The sequence below is a fragment of the Dromiciops gliroides genome, chromosome 6 (assembly GCF_019393635.1).
Source record: "Dromiciops gliroides isolate mDroGli1 chromosome 6, mDroGli1.pri, whole genome shotgun sequence".
NCBI classification, from domain to species: domain Eukaryota; kingdom Metazoa; phylum Chordata; class Mammalia; order Microbiotheria; family Microbiotheriidae; genus Dromiciops; species Dromiciops gliroides.
Genome location: NC_057866.1, coordinates 10779166 through 10798127, shown reverse-complemented (window position 1 = coordinate 10798127; position 18962 = coordinate 10779166). Strand labels below are relative to the sequence as shown.

At 49.9% G+C, this 18962-nt stretch overlaps 1 protein-coding gene across 1 annotated transcript in view; it reads left to right on the top strand.

Moving 5' to 3' along the window:
• The first annotated feature begins 1886 nt into the window (after nt 1-1886).
• The window catches only part of CCDC88B (coiled-coil domain containing 88B), a 31334-nt gene continuing 14258 nt past the window's right edge, over nt 1887-18962 (top strand). The window contains exons 1-18 of the mRNA XM_043969645.1: nt 1887-1999; nt 2200-2339; nt 2498-2606; nt 2775-2844; nt 2937-2995; nt 3365-3448; nt 4420-4563; nt 4989-5134; nt 5366-5447; nt 5649-5807; nt 6402-6548; nt 6700-6808; nt 7595-7731; nt 7854-9005; nt 16186-16313; nt 16723-16834; nt 17020-17151; nt 17230-17370. Coding sequence (XP_043825580.1) covers nt 1940-1999; nt 2200-2339; nt 2498-2606; nt 2775-2844; nt 2937-2995; nt 3365-3448; nt 4420-4563; nt 4989-5134; nt 5366-5447; nt 5649-5807; nt 6402-6548; nt 6700-6808; nt 7595-7731; nt 7854-9005; nt 16186-16313; nt 16723-16834; nt 17020-17151; nt 17230-17370 — 3111 coding nt within the window. The 5' untranslated portion in view covers nt 1887-1939. The remainder of the gene's footprint in view (nt 2000-2199; nt 2340-2497; nt 2607-2774; nt 2845-2936; nt 2996-3364; nt 3449-4419; nt 4564-4988; nt 5135-5365; nt 5448-5648; nt 5808-6401; nt 6549-6699; nt 6809-7594; nt 7732-7853; nt 9006-16185; nt 16314-16722; nt 16835-17019; nt 17152-17229; nt 17371-18962) is intronic.

The window sequence follows — 18962 nt, the reverse complement described above, 5'->3', positions numbered from 1 at the left end:
GAGCTCATTACAACACCCAGCCTCTTTTTACATCATAGACTCCCCTTCCTGAACCAGTTCCCACAGGAAGCCAAAGGCCTCACCTGCTGGGTCCATAGATACAGAGAATCATGGAGCTAGAAAGGGCCTTCCTGAGCATCTAGGCCCATCCCTCCCATTTCACTGAGAAAGAAACTGAGGCAAAGAGAGAGAAGAGGTCTACCCCAAAACACAGAGCTTGGGAACTGGGGCCCAAACCAGGGTCTCCCAATTCCTTGTTTGGCTCCTTGCTAAGCTAGGTGGATGTCCCCTCCCATTTGTAAGAGGGGGGAAAGGCAGGAAAAAAGGGAAAAAAGTGTATAATACAGAGGATTGAATTGTAATCTCCTTGAAGTCAGGGACTGTTTTATATCCCTGGAGGAATGTCCTACCTGGCACATAGTAGGCACTTAATGCTTGGTTTTAAAAAATATTTTATTTTTTCCAATGACATGTGAAAAGAATTTTTAACCTTTTTAAAAAAATAATTTTGAGTTCTTCCAAATTCTCTTTCCACATTGAGGAGTCAGCAATTTGATACAGACTATACATGTGCAGTCATGCAAGACATATTTCCATATTAGTCATGTTATGAAAGAAACCATAGACAAAAAAAAACCCCAAAACAACCCAACAACAAGAAAAAGAAAGTTAAAAAAGTCTGCTTTGGGCTGCATTCAGACTCTCTCCAGGGATGGAGAGCATTTTTCTCCTCCATCCTTTGAAATTGTCTTGGTTCATTGTATTTCTGAGAGGAGCTAAGTCATTCAGGGCTGATCTTCCTTCAAGGCTGCTTTTACTATGTACAATACTCTCCTGGTGCTGCTCATTTCACTTTGCATCAGTTCATTGTAAATCTTCCCAGGTTTTTCTGGGAGCCTCCCCCCTTGTCACTTCTGTTACAATGAAGATATAAACCACCTGTATTTGATGGAGCTGCCTTATTATCCAAAATAATTTTGTGAAGCCTTGGATCAATAAGATCAAAGTACCTTCCAAGTGAACTCCAAACTGAACCCAGATAGCTAGCAGATAAATCCCCATCTACTAACTTCTTTCCCCAGGATAATAAGTAGATGTTATGGCTCTCTAACCATTCTTGTAAAAAACTTCTGGGAATCCTTGTCCTTGACAAACCCCTTTAAAATCATATAATCTTATCACAGTGTTTTCTTTAAGTTGAACTATCAAACTGATTTGTATTTAATACATTCTTTTTTGGGGGGGCAGGGCAATGAGGGTTAAGTGACTTGCCCAAGGTCACACAGCTAGTAAGTATCAAGTGTCTGAGGCTGGATTTGAACTCAGGTACTCCTGACTCCAGGGCCGGCGCTCTATCTACTGCGCCACCTAGCTGCCCTGTTAATTGAATTTTAAAAGCCCCAATTGGAGAGAGCACCTGGGTTCAAATCTGTCCTCTGTCACATGGTACTGCTGTGACTTTGGGCACTTTACTTCCCCTTTCTGCCTCAGTTGGACTCAATGATCTCTAGACCCCATAGCTGGTGTTTGGGGTGGGGTGGAGGGAGAGGCAGAAGTGTCTTTTCCCCTGCCGGCTACACTGGGTCCAAGGTCTCTCAGAGGGTCTCCTGACTGGCCCCTGGGATGCTCCTGTGTCTTCACTTTTTGGGGTGTGGTGTGGGGTGAGGGTATACACTATTTAGATGTGAGGAATGAGGGGAGAGGAATGTTTTGGATGGGGAAGAGCTTGGAAGAGGGGTGTACATGGCAGGCTCAGCTGACCCCTCAAACCTGGGATGGGATCGAGGGTGAGCGGCCTGCCGTGTCTCACCACCGGAAGGAGGAAGCTGCCTTGCTAGAATCAGGCAGACTGGGTGTCCCCTTTCCCCTGGGGACTTCCTCTTCCTCCTCTGGGGCAGGTGTAGCTGTGGCAGGGCCCGGAACGCCTGGGACCCCAGGAATGGCTGGGGGCATGGGGCCCCGGCTCAGGGACTTCCTGAGTGGAAGTCTGGCCACCTGGGTGAGGAAGAAAGGAGGAGAGAGGACAAGGAGGGGCTGTGGTGTAGAGGTGGGGGAGGAAGGACCCAAGGAGGTCAGGGCATCAGGAGGAGGGGGATCCAGGCTGTTCACTGTGGTGGTCAGGCTCGTGTGACCCAGTTGTGGGGATGGCAAAGGGGGGGTCCGGCTCATCAAGACTGTGACCAATCTTCTCCCCAACAGGTGCAGGGCCTGGCAGAGTTGGTTGGGGTGGGCCAAGAGGAGGAAGATGGGGAAGAGGAAGAAGAGGAGTCCTTGAGTCTAGAGGATCGGTTCCTGAGGCTCAGCGATGGGGCTCTGCTGCACCGGGTCTTGGGTCTCATGTAAGAGTGGGCGTAGGCTGAGGAGGTCTGGGTGGAGGTCTGGGGGAGGTGGGAAGGAAAAGACCAATGGTGGTAGCTGTGTGCGGCTGGGTGGAGCAGGAAACAGCTTGTGTCAGCCTGTCCCTGGCTCTGGGTGATGTCTGCCCCCCTCTCCACAGAGCCCCCAATTCCCGAGGGGGCCTCCGGCCTGGAGCTCAAGGGGGCCCTGGGGCTCGTCGGGTGAGACGTCTGAGCCACCTGCAAGCTCGATTGAGAGACTTCTACCAGGTTAGAGGTGGGGCCGGGCACCTCCGTGGGCCATGAAGGGGAAGCCTGAGGGTGAGGCCAGGCAAACCCCAGCCCTCTCTGGGCTGTTTCCCCAGCTGTCGCCCAAGGGGGTGGTGCCTGAGATCCCTCCAGCTTCAAAGTCAAGCTCTTCACCCTCTCTCCCATTAGGAGGAGCTGCAGTTGCTGATCCTGGTGCCGCCCCCGGACCTCCAGATGCTGGGCTTCGAGCCCCTTTCAGGTACCCAGGGCCCTGCTCCTGCCCCTGCCCCCTCCCACCGTGGTATCTTCCCCATCCTCCCTGGTGACTTCTTGTTATCTGGATACCTGCAGAGGAGGCCGTAGAGGGACTGGAGGGGATCCTAAAGCTGATGCTGGGGGCCTCCGTGCAGGTAAGAGACAGTGGGGTGGGGGAGGGGGGACGGGGCCCCAGTGAGGGACTGGGGGGCAAGGAGGAGGGGGAGCCTAGGGGCCCAAGTGAGGGACTGGGGGGCAGGGAGGGGGGACAGGGAGCCCAAGTGAGGGACTAGGGGGCAGGGAGGAGGGGGAGCCTGGGGGACCAAGTGAGGGACTGGGGGGCAGGGAGGAGGGGGAGCCTGGGGGGCCAAGTGAGGGACTGGGGGGCAGGGAGAAGGGGGAGCCTAGGGGCCCAAGTGAGGGACTGGGGGGCAGGGAGGAGGGGGAGCCTGAGGGGCCAAGTGAAGGGGTGGATTGACTGAGGACCCATCAATGGGATCTCCCTCCCTCTGCCCCCACCACAGTGTGAGCACCGGGAGCTCTTTATTCGGCACATCCAAGGCCTCAGCCTTGCTGCGCAGAGTGAGCTGGCAGCCACCATCCAGGAGGTAGGCCCCGGCAGGGCCTTGTCCTTCCCTTTTTCTCCCCTCCCCCAAGGTCCAGGATCCGAGGGTCCCAGCTGGGCAGGATTGAGTCATCTTGTCTGCCCCTGATTTTCTAGATGGGGATACTGAGTCCCAGAGAGAGGAAGGTGGCACAGGGAGTGAGCCAGGTTCTCTGACTCTTCAGCCAATGCCTTCCCCTCTCCCCTGCACCCCGCTGCCTCCCAAATAAACCCCAGTGATGTTAGGCCATGTGCCAGGCATAAACCTGGGGGTTGCCTCCGAGGGTCTTCCATTCCCTTGGGAGGGTCCACCGCAGACAAGGCAGGAAGGGATGGGGAGGCTGGGCCCAAGGATGGAGGGGGTCTGAAGGAAAAGAGCAGGGTTCAAGTGCTAGTTTGGCTGCTAATTACTTGTGTAGCCTCGGGGCACTTCTAGGGTCTCAGTGTCATCATCTGTAAACGAGAGGCTGAGGGGCGGCTAGGTGGCGCAGTGGATAGAGCACCGGCCCTGGAGTCAGGAGGACCTGGGTTCAAATCCGGCCTCAGACACTTAACACTTACTAGCTGTGTGACCCTGGGCAAGTCACTTAACCCCCATTGCCTCACCAAAAACAAAAACAAACAAACAAACGAGAGGCTGAACTGAAGGACGCCTTCTCCCTCTAAAATGGATGGTTCTAAATCATTTCTTCATCTGTAAATGGGGGATTCGACCCTGTGGCCTCTGAGGCCCTGTCCAGCCTCATGAGCCGGAGGAGAGAGGGAGTCTCAGCCAGAGAACCAGGGAGGGCTTTCTGGAGAGGGGGCACTGAGCTGGACTGTCAAGGAAGAGGCACAAGGGCTTTGTGTTCCAGCCTAGGGTGGGGGCATGCCCGGCTGGTGTGTTGTACCCCCAGAGGCAGAGGCTGAGGTTCTCGGGCCCCCTCTGCAGGCTAGCCCACACCTTGCTCTCCCTACCTGTCCCCCCCTCCCCAGGTGACCCAGCCAGGGGCAGGCATGGTGCTGGCCCTGGCAGGGCCTGAACCAGGGGAGCTGGCCACCCCAGAGCTGGAGCTGCTGGTCCGTAGCCACACGGAGGCCTTAGTGAAGCTGGCCAGGGAGCGGGACCGGGCAGCCCAGGTATGAGGCAGAGTCCAGGCCGCCTGGGTTGTGGGCAGGGGTAGGGGCAGCAGCAGGGGCAGGCCAGTTGCGGGGGTGGAGTGGGGGTGGATTGTGGTGTGGGAGCCTTGGGCCAGCTGGGAGCTGGGCCCAGTGGAGGAGGGGGCTGGAACTGTGCAGGTGCTGTGACAGCAGTGAGAATAATGATACTGATGTTTTATTTGGGCATCTTATCTCAGGGGAGTGGGGCTCAGGTGAAGCAACAGGGACCTACTTCAGGGCCCCCAGAGGGCAGAGGGAGCTGGATCCCGGGAATGGGACCTGGGGGCCCAGGTGCTGGGAGGGTGGGGCTGGGACTTGGGGGTCAGCTTGTAGGTTGTGGGTTTGGTGGGGAGAAAGAAGGGCACGGTGACCCCTCCTGACCTCGCCCATTCCCACCCGCTCAGCGCCTGGCAGAAATGCTGCAGGAGCAAGAGGTGCTCTCCCTCCAGCCAGAACCCCCCCAGAGGGTGTCTCCAGAAGGACCTCACCACCACCTCACTCTGCAGCTGGCAGATGCCAAGGCCCAGCTCAGGAGGCTGAGGCAAGAGCTGTGAGTGATGCTGCTCTTGGGAAGAGCTGAGGGAGGGGAGCCAGAGCTGGGGGCAGGGTGCCGGCTGGAGGCGCTGGGGAGGGGTAGATTGGGATGGTTGGGAAGGGTGGGAGGCGGGGGGGGGGGGGAGGGGGGGATGGGCAGGGTTAGTGAGAGGGGTTGAGGTGTGAATTATCGGGGGCCTCCCATGACCACAGTGTCCCCTCACCTCCTCTGTCCCTCTTCTTCCAGGGAAGAGAAGGCTGAGGAGTTGTTGGACTCTCAAGGGGAGGTGCAGGGGCTGGAGGCTGAGATTCGGAGGCTGCGACAGGAGGTAGGGTCTCCACTGGTGCTTCTACCTTTGAGGTGCCCTCCCCCCCGGGTTACCCTGCATGCCCCCGCTGCTGGACGTCGGGCCTTCTTTCTGGGCTCCGGCATCTTCTTTGCCAACATCCAACGCCCTACACGCTCTCCCTGGGCCTGAGGGGATGTGCCCCTCTGCCCCCGTCCCATCTTCGGTCTCTTTGCTCTGCAGGCCCAGGTGCTGTCGGGCCAGGCCAGGAGAGCTACTCTGTACCGGGAGGAAGCAGAGATGCTTCGGGAACGGGCTGCGCGCCTGCCCCGACTGCAGGAGGAACTGCGGAGGTGCCGAGAGAGGCTCCAAGTAGCCGAGGCTTACAAGAGTCAGCTGGAGGTGAGGGAGGTTGGGGGAGAAGAGAAAGCAGAGTCAAGGGGCGGGGCCTGGCCATGAAGTGCGGTCTGGGGGCGGGGCCTGCCCGTGAAGTGCGGTCTGGGGACGGATCGTAGATTGAGAGGTGGAAGGGTTTTATACTCCATGGAGTCCTTAATTGGACAGATGGGGAAACTGAGGCCCAAAGAAGTGATTTGCTGAAGGTCACATGGCTAATAAGTGGCAAACTGGGACTTGAAATCAGGTCCTCTGACTCCCTCTCTCAGATATAGGATTCTGGCTAAGGGTTTGAGAGGCAGCGTGCTCTCATGGGTAGTAAGCAAGTCATGGGGTCACTTCCTGACTCATACTAGCTGTGTGAGACTGCAGAAGTCCCCTAACATCTAGGCACAGGTGGGGTGGTAAATGGAACCTACGACCTGGGGCAAGCACAAGAGTTGAAGCCAGAAGACTGGATTCGAATCCCGACTCTGCTACTTAGTACCTGGGACAAGTCCTAACTGCTCTTGGCCTCAGTTTCCCCTTCTTGTAGTCAGGGGCTTACAGTAGATGCCCTTTAGGACGAGGCCTATCCCTGATATGTTCCCTCTTTCCCAGGAGGAGCGAGCCCTGTCAGGAGCGCTGGAGGCTGCCAGAGCACTGCTGGAGGGGCAGCTAGAAGCTGCCCGGGAGCGCTGCTCTCGTCTCCATGAGACCCAGAGGGAGAACCTCTTGCTTCGGGCACGGCTCGGGGAGTCCCAAGTGGTGAGGGCAAGGTGACCCCTAACCCCTGATCCCTGGTGACTTCCAAACTGAGAGGCTTCTAACTCCATGACCCCTTGGCCCAGACACCTACAGGCTCCTGTGTGCCCTGTGTGTGGGGGTAAGGACTTCTTTCTCTCTTGGGGCTCCCCAGGAGTTGGAATCCACCCGACAGCAGCTAGACCAGCTGGTGGAAGAGAATGTGGAATTGGAGGCAGAGTTGAGACGGACCCTGCAGCCAAGCCCCAGCTCTCCTGGGGATGGTGAGAGGGGTCTCTAGAGGGTGAGGGAGTGGGAGGGATGGTGGGATCTGGAACCAAAGGTGCTGGTCTGTTTCATCTCTACTTCCTTCCCCCTGTATGACATTGGGCAATTCACTTAACCACTTCTGGCCTCAGTTTCCAGCCAGAGCTATAAACAGTAGTTTTAGCATCCAGGGCAAACAGCAAGTCCTGAAATCAACTTTGTAACTTACAATGTGAAAAAAAATCACACTAGAAGTAATTAGGGCAATTTCAGGAGGTAAGGTCAATTGCAATAGTGATTCATAGGTTACCATAGTGGTTCACAGCTGGGTATCAGGAGCAATATTCATTTTCTTTTTAACTAATTGTTCTGGTTGACTAGTGGACTCACTAGTTGTCAAACTCAATTGTTTCTAGAGTTGTCAGTCAGTAAACAAGAATTCATTAAGTGGTTACTATGTGTCAGGTGCTGGGTTAAAGTGGCAGGAGGGCGATGTTCAGTTTTTGCATTTGCTAAATTTTGGTGCTCTGGAACAGAGCGTGCGTCACCCTTTCCTAGCTCTGCCTATATCTGTGTTTATGTCTGTGATCCTCCCATTCTTGCCCTAGCCAAAGTGAAGAAAGGTGAAGACATTTTGATCAGAGCCCCGCTGTCCTGGCCGGGGCTTCCTTACATGGCTACCAAGGGCTCTGCTCATCTTTGGGTGTGAGAGCTGCAGCTGTGGGCAGAGGGAGGGACGATGCCTCAGAGGAGTGGGGCTGTGGATCTGAGATCCTGGCTTTGCCCCCTTTCTCTTCCCCCAGGACCCCAGCCTTGCTGGGCCCCTTCTCTGCAGGATGAAGTCAGGGAGGTAGAGGTAGGGCGACTCCGGAGCTTGGAGCAGGAGAACCGGGAGCTTCGAGGACGGCTTCAGGAACTGCAGGCAGGGAGGTGGAGCCAGGTATGCCAGTGGCCCTCAGCCTCCCCACATCCCATCTGTCCTCAGCCAAAGTCCTGGTCCCTGAGCCCTTTCCTTCTCTACCCTTCCTCTCTGATGTCTTGTCTGCTATGGTTTTTTTCCAGCCTCCCTTGACTGAGGTAGAAGATGAAAAGTCAGAAATTCCCAAGCCTTTGGGGTTCCCAGATATTCCAACGTTGAAGATTGAGCCCCCACCAGAGTCGGACTCCTCTGGTGACAGTCATGGAGAATCTGTCCCAGACTCAGAAGGCTCTGTGTTTGAACGCTGCAGGCCCCCAGACTCTCCGGCGGCCCACCCAGATGCCTCTGGGGAAGCAGAGAAGCCAGCCCCATCTCAGGACCTAGATGCTTTGGTCTCGACTCAGCAGCAGACAGAAGGGAAGGCTGTCAAAGGAGAGCTCCAAGGGAAGAGGCTAGAAGGGGAAATGGAGGCTGAGGCTGGAGCCTTGAGTGCTGAGCATAAACCCTTGGCACTGAGGCATGAAGAGCAGCCAGGGGGTCAGCCTCCCAGGCTAAAACTGGAGGGGGTGGAGGGAGAGGGGGAACATGGAGACAGTGAGTCTCCGGTCCGGTGTCAGGTGAGGGTCCAGGCTGAGGAGGGGTCAGTTCAAGAGGGGGAAGTAGGAGAAGCTGGGGCCTGGGAAAGGGAACAGCAGGCTCTGAAAGAGGAGATTGAGATTCTGAAGAGGGTGAGGGAGGCTTTGGAGAAGGAGCGGGAATCCCTGAAGGGAGAAGTGGAGGCCGGGGAGCAAAGATTGAAGGCCTTGAGTGAGGAGCGTGAAGCTCTGAGAGAAGAGCAAGAGGTCCAGGGGCAGAGGCTGGAGGCTCTGGAAAGGGAGCTAGAGAGCCTTCAGCATGAGCGGGAGGCCCTTCGGGGTGAGCTGGAGGCCCAGGGCAAGAGGCTGGAGGCCCGGGGAGAGGAAGCTGCCCGACTTGGGGAGGAGCTGGCTCAGGCTAGGAAGGCTGAGGCTGAAGCACATTCCGAGGCCAAAGCTGAGGCCCGGGAACGAGACGCGCTTCGGGAGGCCCTAGAGGCTGCCGGGCAGGAGTTGGAGGCTGCAGGGCGAGAGCGAGAGGCTCTGACAGAGGCTCTAGGTGCTGCTGGGCGGGAGCGCAGGCAGTGGGAACGGGAGGGACCCAGGCTGAGGGCCCGGGCAGAGGCCGCTGAGCAGAAGCTGCTGGACCTGGAGAGTGAAGGGCGGACCCTGCGGGATCAGGCTGAGAAGGAGCAGCAGGTGATGGAGGTCATGAGAGAGGTAATGCAACCCCATCATCCCTTCCCCTGGTCGACCCCCTCTGGCTCTTGTTTGTCTTTTTCTTGGGTGCCACTGACTCCACCAGACAGACTAGACTAGCCATCTCTCCTCTCTCCCTTCACTGACCAAAGCCATGTGGTGTAGACACAAGAACACTGGGCTCAGATGGGTGCACTATTGTGTCAAAGCTTTCTCAGCATCCTTTGAGATAGTCAACAGTCTACTTTTTTTTTTCAGGGCAGTGAGGGTTAAGTGACTTGCCCAGGGTCACACAGCTAGTAAGTGTCAAGTGTCTGAGGCCAGATTTGAACTCAGGTTCTCCTGAATCCAGGGCAGTGCTTTATCCACTGCACCACTTAATTGCCCCCTATCCTTTGAGATAATCATATGATCTCTGTGGGTTTTGTTATTGAGATGGTCAATTATGCTGATAGTTTGCCTAATATTGAACCAGTCCTGCATTCCTGGCATAAATCCCACTTAGTCATAGTGTATAATCCTCGTGATACATTGCTGTAATCATCTTGCTAGTATTTTGTTCAAAATTTTTGCATCGAGATTCATTTTTCCTTTACTTCCCTTGATATTTTTGACCTTTTGTTCTTCCAGATGGATTTTGTTGTTATTTTTTCTGTTTTTTTTTTTTTTTTTTAGTGAGGCAATTGGGGTTAAGTGACTTGCCCAGGGTCACGCAGCTAGTAAGTGTTAAGTGTCTGAAGCCGGATTTGAACTCAGGGACTCCTGACTCCAGGGCCGGTGCTCTATCCACTGCGCCACCTAGCTGCCCCCTGTTGTTATTTTTTCTAGCTCTATAAAATGATTTTTTGGTAGTTTGATCGGTATGGCATTGAATAAGTAAATTAACCTAGGTAGAATTGTCATTTTTATTATATTGACTCAGCCTACCCATGAGCAATTGATATTTTTCCAGTTGTTTAAATCTGACTTTATTTGTGTGAAAAGTGTTTTGTAATTGTGTTCATATGGTTTCTGGGTTTGTCTTGACAGGTAAATGCTCAAGTATTTTATATGGTCTTTATTTATTTATTTATTTGAGGCAATTGGGGTTAAGTGACTTTCCCAGAATCCCACAGCTAGTAAGTGTCAAGTGTCTGAGGCAGGATTTGAACTCAGGTCCTCCTGGAGCAGCTAGGTGGCACAGTGGATAGAGCACTGGCCCTGGATTCAGGAGGATCTGAGTTCAAATTTGACCTCAGACACTTAACACTTACTAACTGTGTGACCCTGGGCAAGTCACTTAACCCCAATTGTCTCACAAAAAAACACCCCCCCAAAAACCCTCCAAACCCCCCAAAACTGAACTCAGGTCCTCTTGAATCCAGGGCTGGTGCTCTATCCACTATGTCACCTAGCTGCCACTCTACAATTTATTTATTTATTTATTTATTTTTTTAGTGAGGCAATTGGGGCTAAGTGACTTGCCCAGGGTCACATAGCTAGTAAGTATCAAGTGTCTGAGGCCGGATTTGAACTCAGGTCCTCCTGAATTCAAGGCCAGTACTTTATTCACTACGCCACCTAGCTGCCCTGAATTAATTTTTAATATATCTTTCCACTGCCCTTTGTTGAATGTAATTTTATTGGATTATGAGCTGAAAAGAATACATTTAATATTCCTGCTTTTCTACTTTTGATTTTGAGGTTTTTGTGTCCTAATACATGGTCAATTTTTAGCAGCACAGGTGCCATGTGCTGCTAAGAAAAATGTGTATTCCTTTCTGTTCCCATTCAGTTGTCTCCAGGGGTCTATCATATCTAACTTTTCTTTTTTTTCTTTTTTCAAATTTAAAACATTTTTCTTTTTTTTAAACTTTTCTATTCACCTTCTTAGTTTCTTTCTTGTTTATTTTTTTGGTTGGATTTATCAAGTTCTGAGAGCTGACAGCTGAGGTCCTTCACTATTGTAGTTTTGCTGTCTATTTCTTCCTGTAACTCACTTAACTTCTTTAAGAATCTGGATCCTGTACCACTTGGTTCATATGTTTAATATTGATGTTACTTCATTGTCTATGATACCTTTTAGTGAGATGTCGTTTTCTTCCTTATCTCTTTTAATTAGGTCTATTTTTGCTTTTGCTTTGTTTGAGATCAGGATTGCTACCCCTGCTTTTTTTTTTACTTTAGCTGAAGCATAATAGATTCTGCTCCAGCCCCTTATCTTTATTCTGTGTGTCTCTCTGCTTCAAATGTGTTTCTTGTAAACAACATATTATAGGATTCTGTTTTTTGATCCACTCTACTATCCACTGCTATTTTATGGGAGAGTTGACCCCATTCACATGCATAGTTATGATTACTAAATGTGTATTTCCCTCCATTTGATTTTTCCTCCTGTTTGTCCTCTCTTTCCTTTCATCCTTTCCCTCCTTGACAATGTTTTGCTTCTGTCTACAGCCTCCCCTGTCTGATCTCTCTTCTGTCAGTTCCCCCCTACCTCCAGCCCCACCTTACTTGATCTCCTCCCCATCTATTTTCCTATCAGGTAAGATTGATTTCTATATTCAACTGATTGTGCATATTATTCCCTCTTTGAGCCAATAGTCAGAGTAAAGTTCAAGAGATGCCCATCGCCCACCTCCCATCTTTCCCTCCACTGTAATCAATTTTTCTCACCTTTTCATGTGAAATATAATTTACCCCATTCTACCTCTCCCTTCCCTCTGTACCCAATGTACCCCTTTTCTCATCCCTTAATTATTTTTTATGTCATTCCTTCCGTATATCTGTACCCTCTGTGTATATTCCTTCTAGCTGTATGATTAGTGGGACAAATTTTTAATGTAAATTTTCAAAGTTATTTTAGACTAAAATACAAAGTGAGAAAAGAAAAAAAGACATTGCCATGTACACAACAAGAAAATTAAAAAAAGGTTTCTGTGTACACAGTATAGTGGTACAATTTTTAAGAATTACAAATATCTTCTTCCCATATAGGGATATAAATGGTTCAGCTCCACTGAATCCCTTATGTTTTCTTTTCCCTTTTTGTTTTCTCTTGGGTCTTGATATTGGAGATCAATTTTTTTTTTGTTCAGTTCTGGTCTTTTCCTTATGAAAGCTTGAAACCATTTTATTTCTTTGAATTACAAATTTTTCCCTTGAAGTATTATGATTAATTTTACCAGGTTTGTGACTTAGTTATAGTTCTAGCTCCTTTGCCTTCCAGAATATCATGTTCCATGACCTCTGATCCTTTAATTGTGCAACTTTTAAGTCCTGTGCAATCCTCATTGTGGCCCCTTGATTATTTATTTATTTATTTATTTATTTTTGCAGGGCAATGAGGGAGCCTCTTGATATTTAAATTGTTTCTTTCTAGCCACTTGCAGTGTTTTTTCCTTGACCCAATAGTTCTGAAATTTGGCTATAATGTTCCTTGATGTTTTTATTTTGGCATCTCTTCTTGAGGTGATTTTTGGATTCTTTCAATGCCTACTTTGCCTTCTGGTTCCAGGATATTAGGGAAGTTTTCCTGGATAATTTCTTGAAAGATGCTATCCAGGTCCTCCTTTTGATTATAACTTTCAGGTAATTCAATGATTCTGACATTGTCTCTCCTTTATCTATTTTCCAAGTCAGTTGTTTTTCCAATGAGGTATTTTACATTTTCTTCTATCTTTTTCATTCTTTTGAATTTTTTTATTGATTCTTGATGTCTCATAGAGTCATTAGCTTCCACTTGCCCAATTCTAACTTTTAAGTTGTTTTCCTCAGTTAGCGTTTTTTTTTTTTTTTGTTTTGTTTTGTTTTTAGTGAGGCAATTGGGGTTGTGACTTGCCCAGGGTTACACAGCTAGTAAGTGTTAAGTGTCTGAGGCCAGATTTGAACTCAGGGACTCCTGACTCCAGGGCCGGTGCTCTATCCACTGCACCACCTAGTTGCCCCTAGCTTTTATATTTCTTTTGGCCAATTTTCCTTTCTAAGCAGTTTTCTTTTTCCAAGCTGTTGACTCTTTTTCCATAATCTGTCTGTCTCTCTCTCTCTCTCGCTCTCTCTCTCTTTTGTGCGGGGCAATGAGGGTTAAGTGACTTGCTCAGGGTCACACAGCTAGTAAGTGTCAAGTGTCTGAAGCTGGATTTGAACTCAGGTCCTCCTGAATCCAGGGCCTGTGCTTTATCCCAGCCTTCTTCCCACTGGGCTCTGGCCTCTTTTTTTCTTTCTTTTTTTTTTTTAAGGCAATTGGGGTTAAGTGACTTGCCCAGGGTCACACAGCTAGTAAGTGTGTAAAGTGTCTGAGGCCGGATTTGAACTCAGGTTCTCCTGAATCCAGGGCCAGTGCCATCTATTTGCCCCCTTTTCATATCACTCTCATTTCTTTTCCCAATTTTTCTTCTACCTCTCATATAAATTTTTTTTTTTTTTTTTGGTGAGGCAATTGGGGTTAAGTGACTTGCCCAGGGTCACACAACTAGTAAGTGTTAAGTGTCTGAGTCCGGATTTGAGCTCAGGTACTCCTGACTCCAGGGCCGGTGCTCTATCCACTGCACCACCTAGCTGCCCCTACCTCTCATATAATTTTTAAGCTTTTTTTTGAACTCTTCCATGAGTTCTTTCTGGGCTTGAGACCACTTCCCATTTTTGTTTGGGGCTTTGCCCACAGTTGTTTTGACATTGTTGTCCTCTTCTGAGTTTGTGTCTTGATCTTCCCTGTCACCACAATTACTTTCTATGGTAAGATTCTTTTTTGGTTGTTTTTTTGCTCATCTTTTTTGGCCTTTTTCCTTTCTTTTAAATTTAAGCTCTGATCTGGTGGTAGGGGCACTGTCTCAGGCTTCTTGTGCCAGGGGTTGTAGGCCCTGGCTGTTTACCTGGTACTGCACTGATGTTGCCCTGAGGCCCACAGGGGCTCTTGTGTGCCTAGATTTCCAATTTTTTGCCACCACAAAGAGAGCTGCTATAAATATTTCTGTACATGTGAGTCCTTTCCCACCTTTTATTATCTCTTTGGTATACAGACCTAGTAGTGGTATTACTGGGTCAAAGGGTATGTGGTTTTATAGCCCTTTGGACATAGTTCCAAATTGTTTTCCAGAATGGTTGGATCAGTTCACAACTCCACCAACAATGCATTAGTGTTCCAATTTTTCCACAGCTTCTCCAACAATTTATTATTTTCCTTCCTTGTCATAATAGGCAATCTGATAGGTGTGAGGTGGTAGCTCAGAGTTGTTTTAACTTGCATTTCTCTAATCAATAGTGATTGAGAACACTTTTTCATATGGCAATAGATAACTTTGATTTCTTCATCTGAAAACTGCCTGTTCATATCCTTTGACTATTTCTCAATTGGGGAGGACTAGTTCTTTTTTAAAAAAAGGTCTTTTCATTCTGAACTTAACATACTAAAAGAAAATTGGCATTTCCATATACATAGTAGGACTGAACAAGAAGTTTGTGCAGAAAACTCCATAGCTCTTGTTCTATATAGCTTGTCTTGTCTTTTCTTTCTTTCTTTTTTTTTTGGTGGGGCAATGAGGGTTAAGTGACTTGCCCAGGGTCATACAGCTAGTAAGTGTCAAATGGCTGAGGCTGGATTTGAACTCAGGTCCTCCTGAATCCAGGGCCAGTGCTTTATCCACTGCGCCACCTAGCTGCCCCCTGTCTTTTCTTTTTAAGTATATAATAAATTCAGTAGCTTTCCAAGCTGTCCTAGTCTGTGTTTCCTTCTGGCCTTCCCTCAGTTCTCTTTCTCTTCTGTATTTTAAAAAGTAGATTTGTCAATGACCCTCTTTACCTTCTCTTCCTTTCCTTCCCTCTCTTCTTTCCCCTCTTCTCCCCCTCCCTCCTCTCTCCTCTACCTCCATCCCACTTTTGTACAACTCTCATTATTCAGAAGCTTTTCCCTGCAGAGGGGAAATCTGCCTCTTTGCCCTCCCCCTTTCCCTTCTGCCTTCTGGGTCTAAGCAGAAAAAGTCTCTTCCACTTAGGGGAACTGAGACATATTAATGGGGAAATGACTTGTTCAAGTTCATGCAGTTACTAAATAGCAGGGTCAGGATTTGAATTTAAGTCTCCAGAGTCTAAGGGATTCTGTAGCTGCTGCCTCTCTAGGGGTTGCAAGCAGAGGCTAGCTGGCCACTTGATGGGGCTGCTGGAGAGAGGATTTGTGGTCAAGTGAGGCTCTGCCCAGATGCCTCACAGCTCCCTGAGAGTCCACATGCTAAATCATGGCCGAGCTGGGACTTGAACTTGGGTCTGTGGGCACCAGATTCATTGTTCTTACCATGACACTGTAGCACTTCATAGTTTACAAGGCCCTATTCCTCCCTCCCTTAATTCATTCATTCATTCATTCATTCAATAAACATTTATTAAGTCCTTACTGTGTGCCTGGCACTGTGCTCAGTGCTGATATTTTGCTTGGGCCTCATGGGTAGTGAGGTGAACAAGGCAGAGGCTACTGTCTTCTTTTTATAGACAGGGAAAGTCAGACTCTGAAGGTCATAGAATGTCAGGGCCACAAGGGACCTTGGCGAAACATCTAGCCACAGCTTCTCATTCAAAAGATCGGGAAGTGAGGCTCCCTGGAGGCTCATGGTAAAGGTCCTGCTGGGACCGTGAGCCATGTCTCCAGATGTCCAGTCCAAGGCTTTCCCAGCTCCCAGCCCTCTCTGGCCCTTAACCATCTTAGTCTCTTCTTCTTCTTCTTCTTCTTCTTCTTCTTCTTCTTCTTCTTCTTCTTCTTCTTCTTCTTCTTCTTCTTCTTCTTCTTCTTCAGGGTAATAAGGGTTAAGTGACTTGCCCAGGGTCACACAGCTAGCACATGTCAAGAGTTTGAGGTCATATTTGAACTCAGGTCCTCCTGAATCCAGGGCCTGTGCTTTATCCACTGCACCACCTAGCTGCCTCCCAGCCTTCTTCCCACTGAGCTCAGGCCTCTTTTTTTTCTTTTTTTTTAAAGGCAATTGGGGTTAAGTGACTTGCCCGGGGTCACACAGCTAGTAAGTGTGTAAAGTGTCTGAGGCCAGATTTGAATTCAGGTCCTCCTGAATCCAGGGCTGGTGCTCTATCCATTGCACCACCTAGCTGCCCCCTGGCCTCTTTTTTTTTTTCTAGCAGGATCTCCTTGACCCCCTTCCCCTCAGTTAAATTGCATGGAATGTATGACTGCTGGTCCGTCCCCTTCCTGGTCCTGACCTCTTAGGCTTTGGTCACTTAGGAGCTTCAGGGGGCAGTGGTGGAGAGTCAGAAGCTGAAGACCCAGCTGGAAACGGTGCAGTCGGAGCTGGAACGGGTGACCCAGGATCGGGAGCAGCAGCTGAGGGAGAAGGAGAAGAGCCAGGAGAGGTGGGGGAGGGGTGAGGGGGTATGGAGAATGGATGGAGGGAGGGGAGGCAGAGAGGTGGTGACAGGGCAGGGTCGGGCTGCTGCCACCAAGGGAGGGCACATTCCAACTTGACATCAGCATACACCTCTAACCATCTGAGTTGTCCCAGTGTGGAGTGGGCTGCCTCAGGAGGGAGGGAGCTCCCTGCTCCTGGAGGTATTCATGCAGAGGTGCATGGACACTCACTGGGAATGTTCGAGAGGGGATTCCTGGCCAGGTATAACTTGGATTCAGTGGCCTTTGAGGTTCGCTGGGCCAGGCGCTTCAGGCTGGGAGGGGGATAGCAGAGAGTTTAGCCTTAGACAGCTGAGGTTTGGGCTGGAGCATGAGGAGGGGTGTGATGTCTTTCCTCCCTTTGTCCATGGGCAGGACATATCAGGCTTTGGAAAAGCGTCTGCAAGAAGAGAGGCGGGTTGCCCTGGTCGCCAAGGATGAGGAAATGATGGCTCTAAAGGCCAGGGTCCAGGCCCTGGAGGGCCAGGTGAGAAGCCACGGGAGAGTGCCCCCCCACCCCATGGTCTCCCCTCCCCCACCTTGATTTCCTCCTTACCTGGGCAGGTAGGAGTGGAGGGGGTGGGGGCAGGGGCAATTCTCAAGCAGGGATCTTGGTCTGGGGAGGCCTCCCTTCCTGCCCTCTAGTGCTGACCCCGCGGGCTGTTCTTGCAGCTCCAGTGCCAGGCTTCCTCGGGGCTGAAGGCCGAGGACCCCCCCGGGCCAGGGGCAGCCAGGGAGGTTCCCGCTGCAGTGGAGGTGGTCCCGGAAAGCCTCAGTGGGCGACTCATCATGGTGGAGCGCAGTGTGAGTTGGCACCTGGGCACGGCTGTGCTGGCACAGGTGAGTTGACGTGCCCTGACCTCGCCTCTCTTCCCTGGACAGAACGCGGCTCTGGCCGCAGAGAAGACTGCTCTGCAGGGGCAATTGAGGCATCTGGAGGGCCAGGTGGGGAGTCTGCAGGGGAGGGTCCAGGAGCTGCAGCTACAGAATCATCAGGCCCAGGAGCGCAGCAGCCAACTCCAGGTGCGTCCCTTCTCCTGCCCCCCCCCCCAGGGAGGACCCTTCTGCCCTAGGGTCGGCTGGCAGCCTCCTTTCTTCCCACTCCCCCCACAGTGGAGGCAGGGGAGCCGGCTTCTGCTTCCTGTGTGACCTTCGGGCTGCATCTTGATGGGCCTCCCTCTGGAGGCCCTTCTGGCCCTAAGTCTATGACTCCGTGATCCTCTTCGGCTTTCAGCTTCCTTCCTTCCCTTTCACCTCCTCCATCTGTGTGCCCCTCTCCTCCCCAACTTTTCCTGCTTCCCTCTTCCTTTCTCTCTCCATCAAAGGAAGCACAGAATCCAGAAATAAAGGTGATGGACAGTCAGCCCCATTGACCTCTGTACCAGTCTGACAGTCTCTGAAGATGTTTTTTCTCTCTTCTTTTATTTTTTATTTTTTGGTGGGGCAATGAGGATTAAGTGACTTGCCCAGGGTCATACAGTTAGTAAGTGTCAAGTGTCTGAGGCTGAATTTGAACTCAGGTCCTCCTGAATCCAGGGCTGGTGCTTTATCCACTGCAGTACTGAGCTGCCCCTGATTCCTATAGCATTTTGGTGAATCTTGTAAGATTCTCTTCCAAGTATTTTATAACTCTCTCTCTCTCTCTTTTTTTTTGTGGGGCAATGGGGGTTAAGTGACTTGCTCAGGGTCACACAGCTAGTAAGTGTCAAGTGTCTGAGGCTGGATTTGAACTCTGGTACTCCTGAATCCAGGGCCGGTGCTTTATCCACTGTGTCACCTAGCTGCCCCCTATTTTATAACCTCTGTATTTATTTTGAATAGAATTTCTCTTCTTCATTCCTCTTTTTGTGTTTTGTTGATTGTATATGAGAATGTTGATGATTTCTGTAGATTTATCTTACATCCTTCAACTTTGCTGAAGTTATTAATTATTTAAATTAATATTTGGATGACTCTCAAAGGTTCCCTTAGTAGACCATTATATCACCTGCAAAAATGATCATTTTGTTTCCTCTCTCCCTATGCTTATTCCCTCAATTTCTTTCTCTTGGCTTTTTGCTGTAGCTAGCACTCGTAGCACTAGTGTTGATAATGGGCGTCCACACTTTATCCCGATCTGAGTGGGAAGGTCTCTAATTTTTCTCCATTCCATGTAACATTTGCCCTTGGATTTAGAGAAATACTACTTGCTCTATTAAGGAAAAGGGGCTTTATATCTATGGGTTTAATAGAAATGAATGTTGGATTTTGTCAAAAGCCTTTTCAGCATCTGTTTTTATAATCCTGATTAAAAATGTATATTATTAAAATAGGTTTATTATTTTTATTATTTATTATTAAAATATTTGTTGTCTTCCTTATGTCGAACCAACTGCATTCCTTGGATAAATACAGCTTGGTCACAGTGCGTGATCTTTAGAGTCTCCTTATTAGTCTACTGGGCTTCAATCTCATCTCTGACACTTAATACCTATGTAACCCCGGGCACTTAACTGAACCTCTGGTTTTTTCCTCTGAAAAATGAGGGGTTTGGGCTGATGGCTTGTGAGGCTCCTCTCAGCTTGAGATCAGTGAGTCCACTTACCTGATGCCTTTCTGTCAGTCAGTTTACCTCC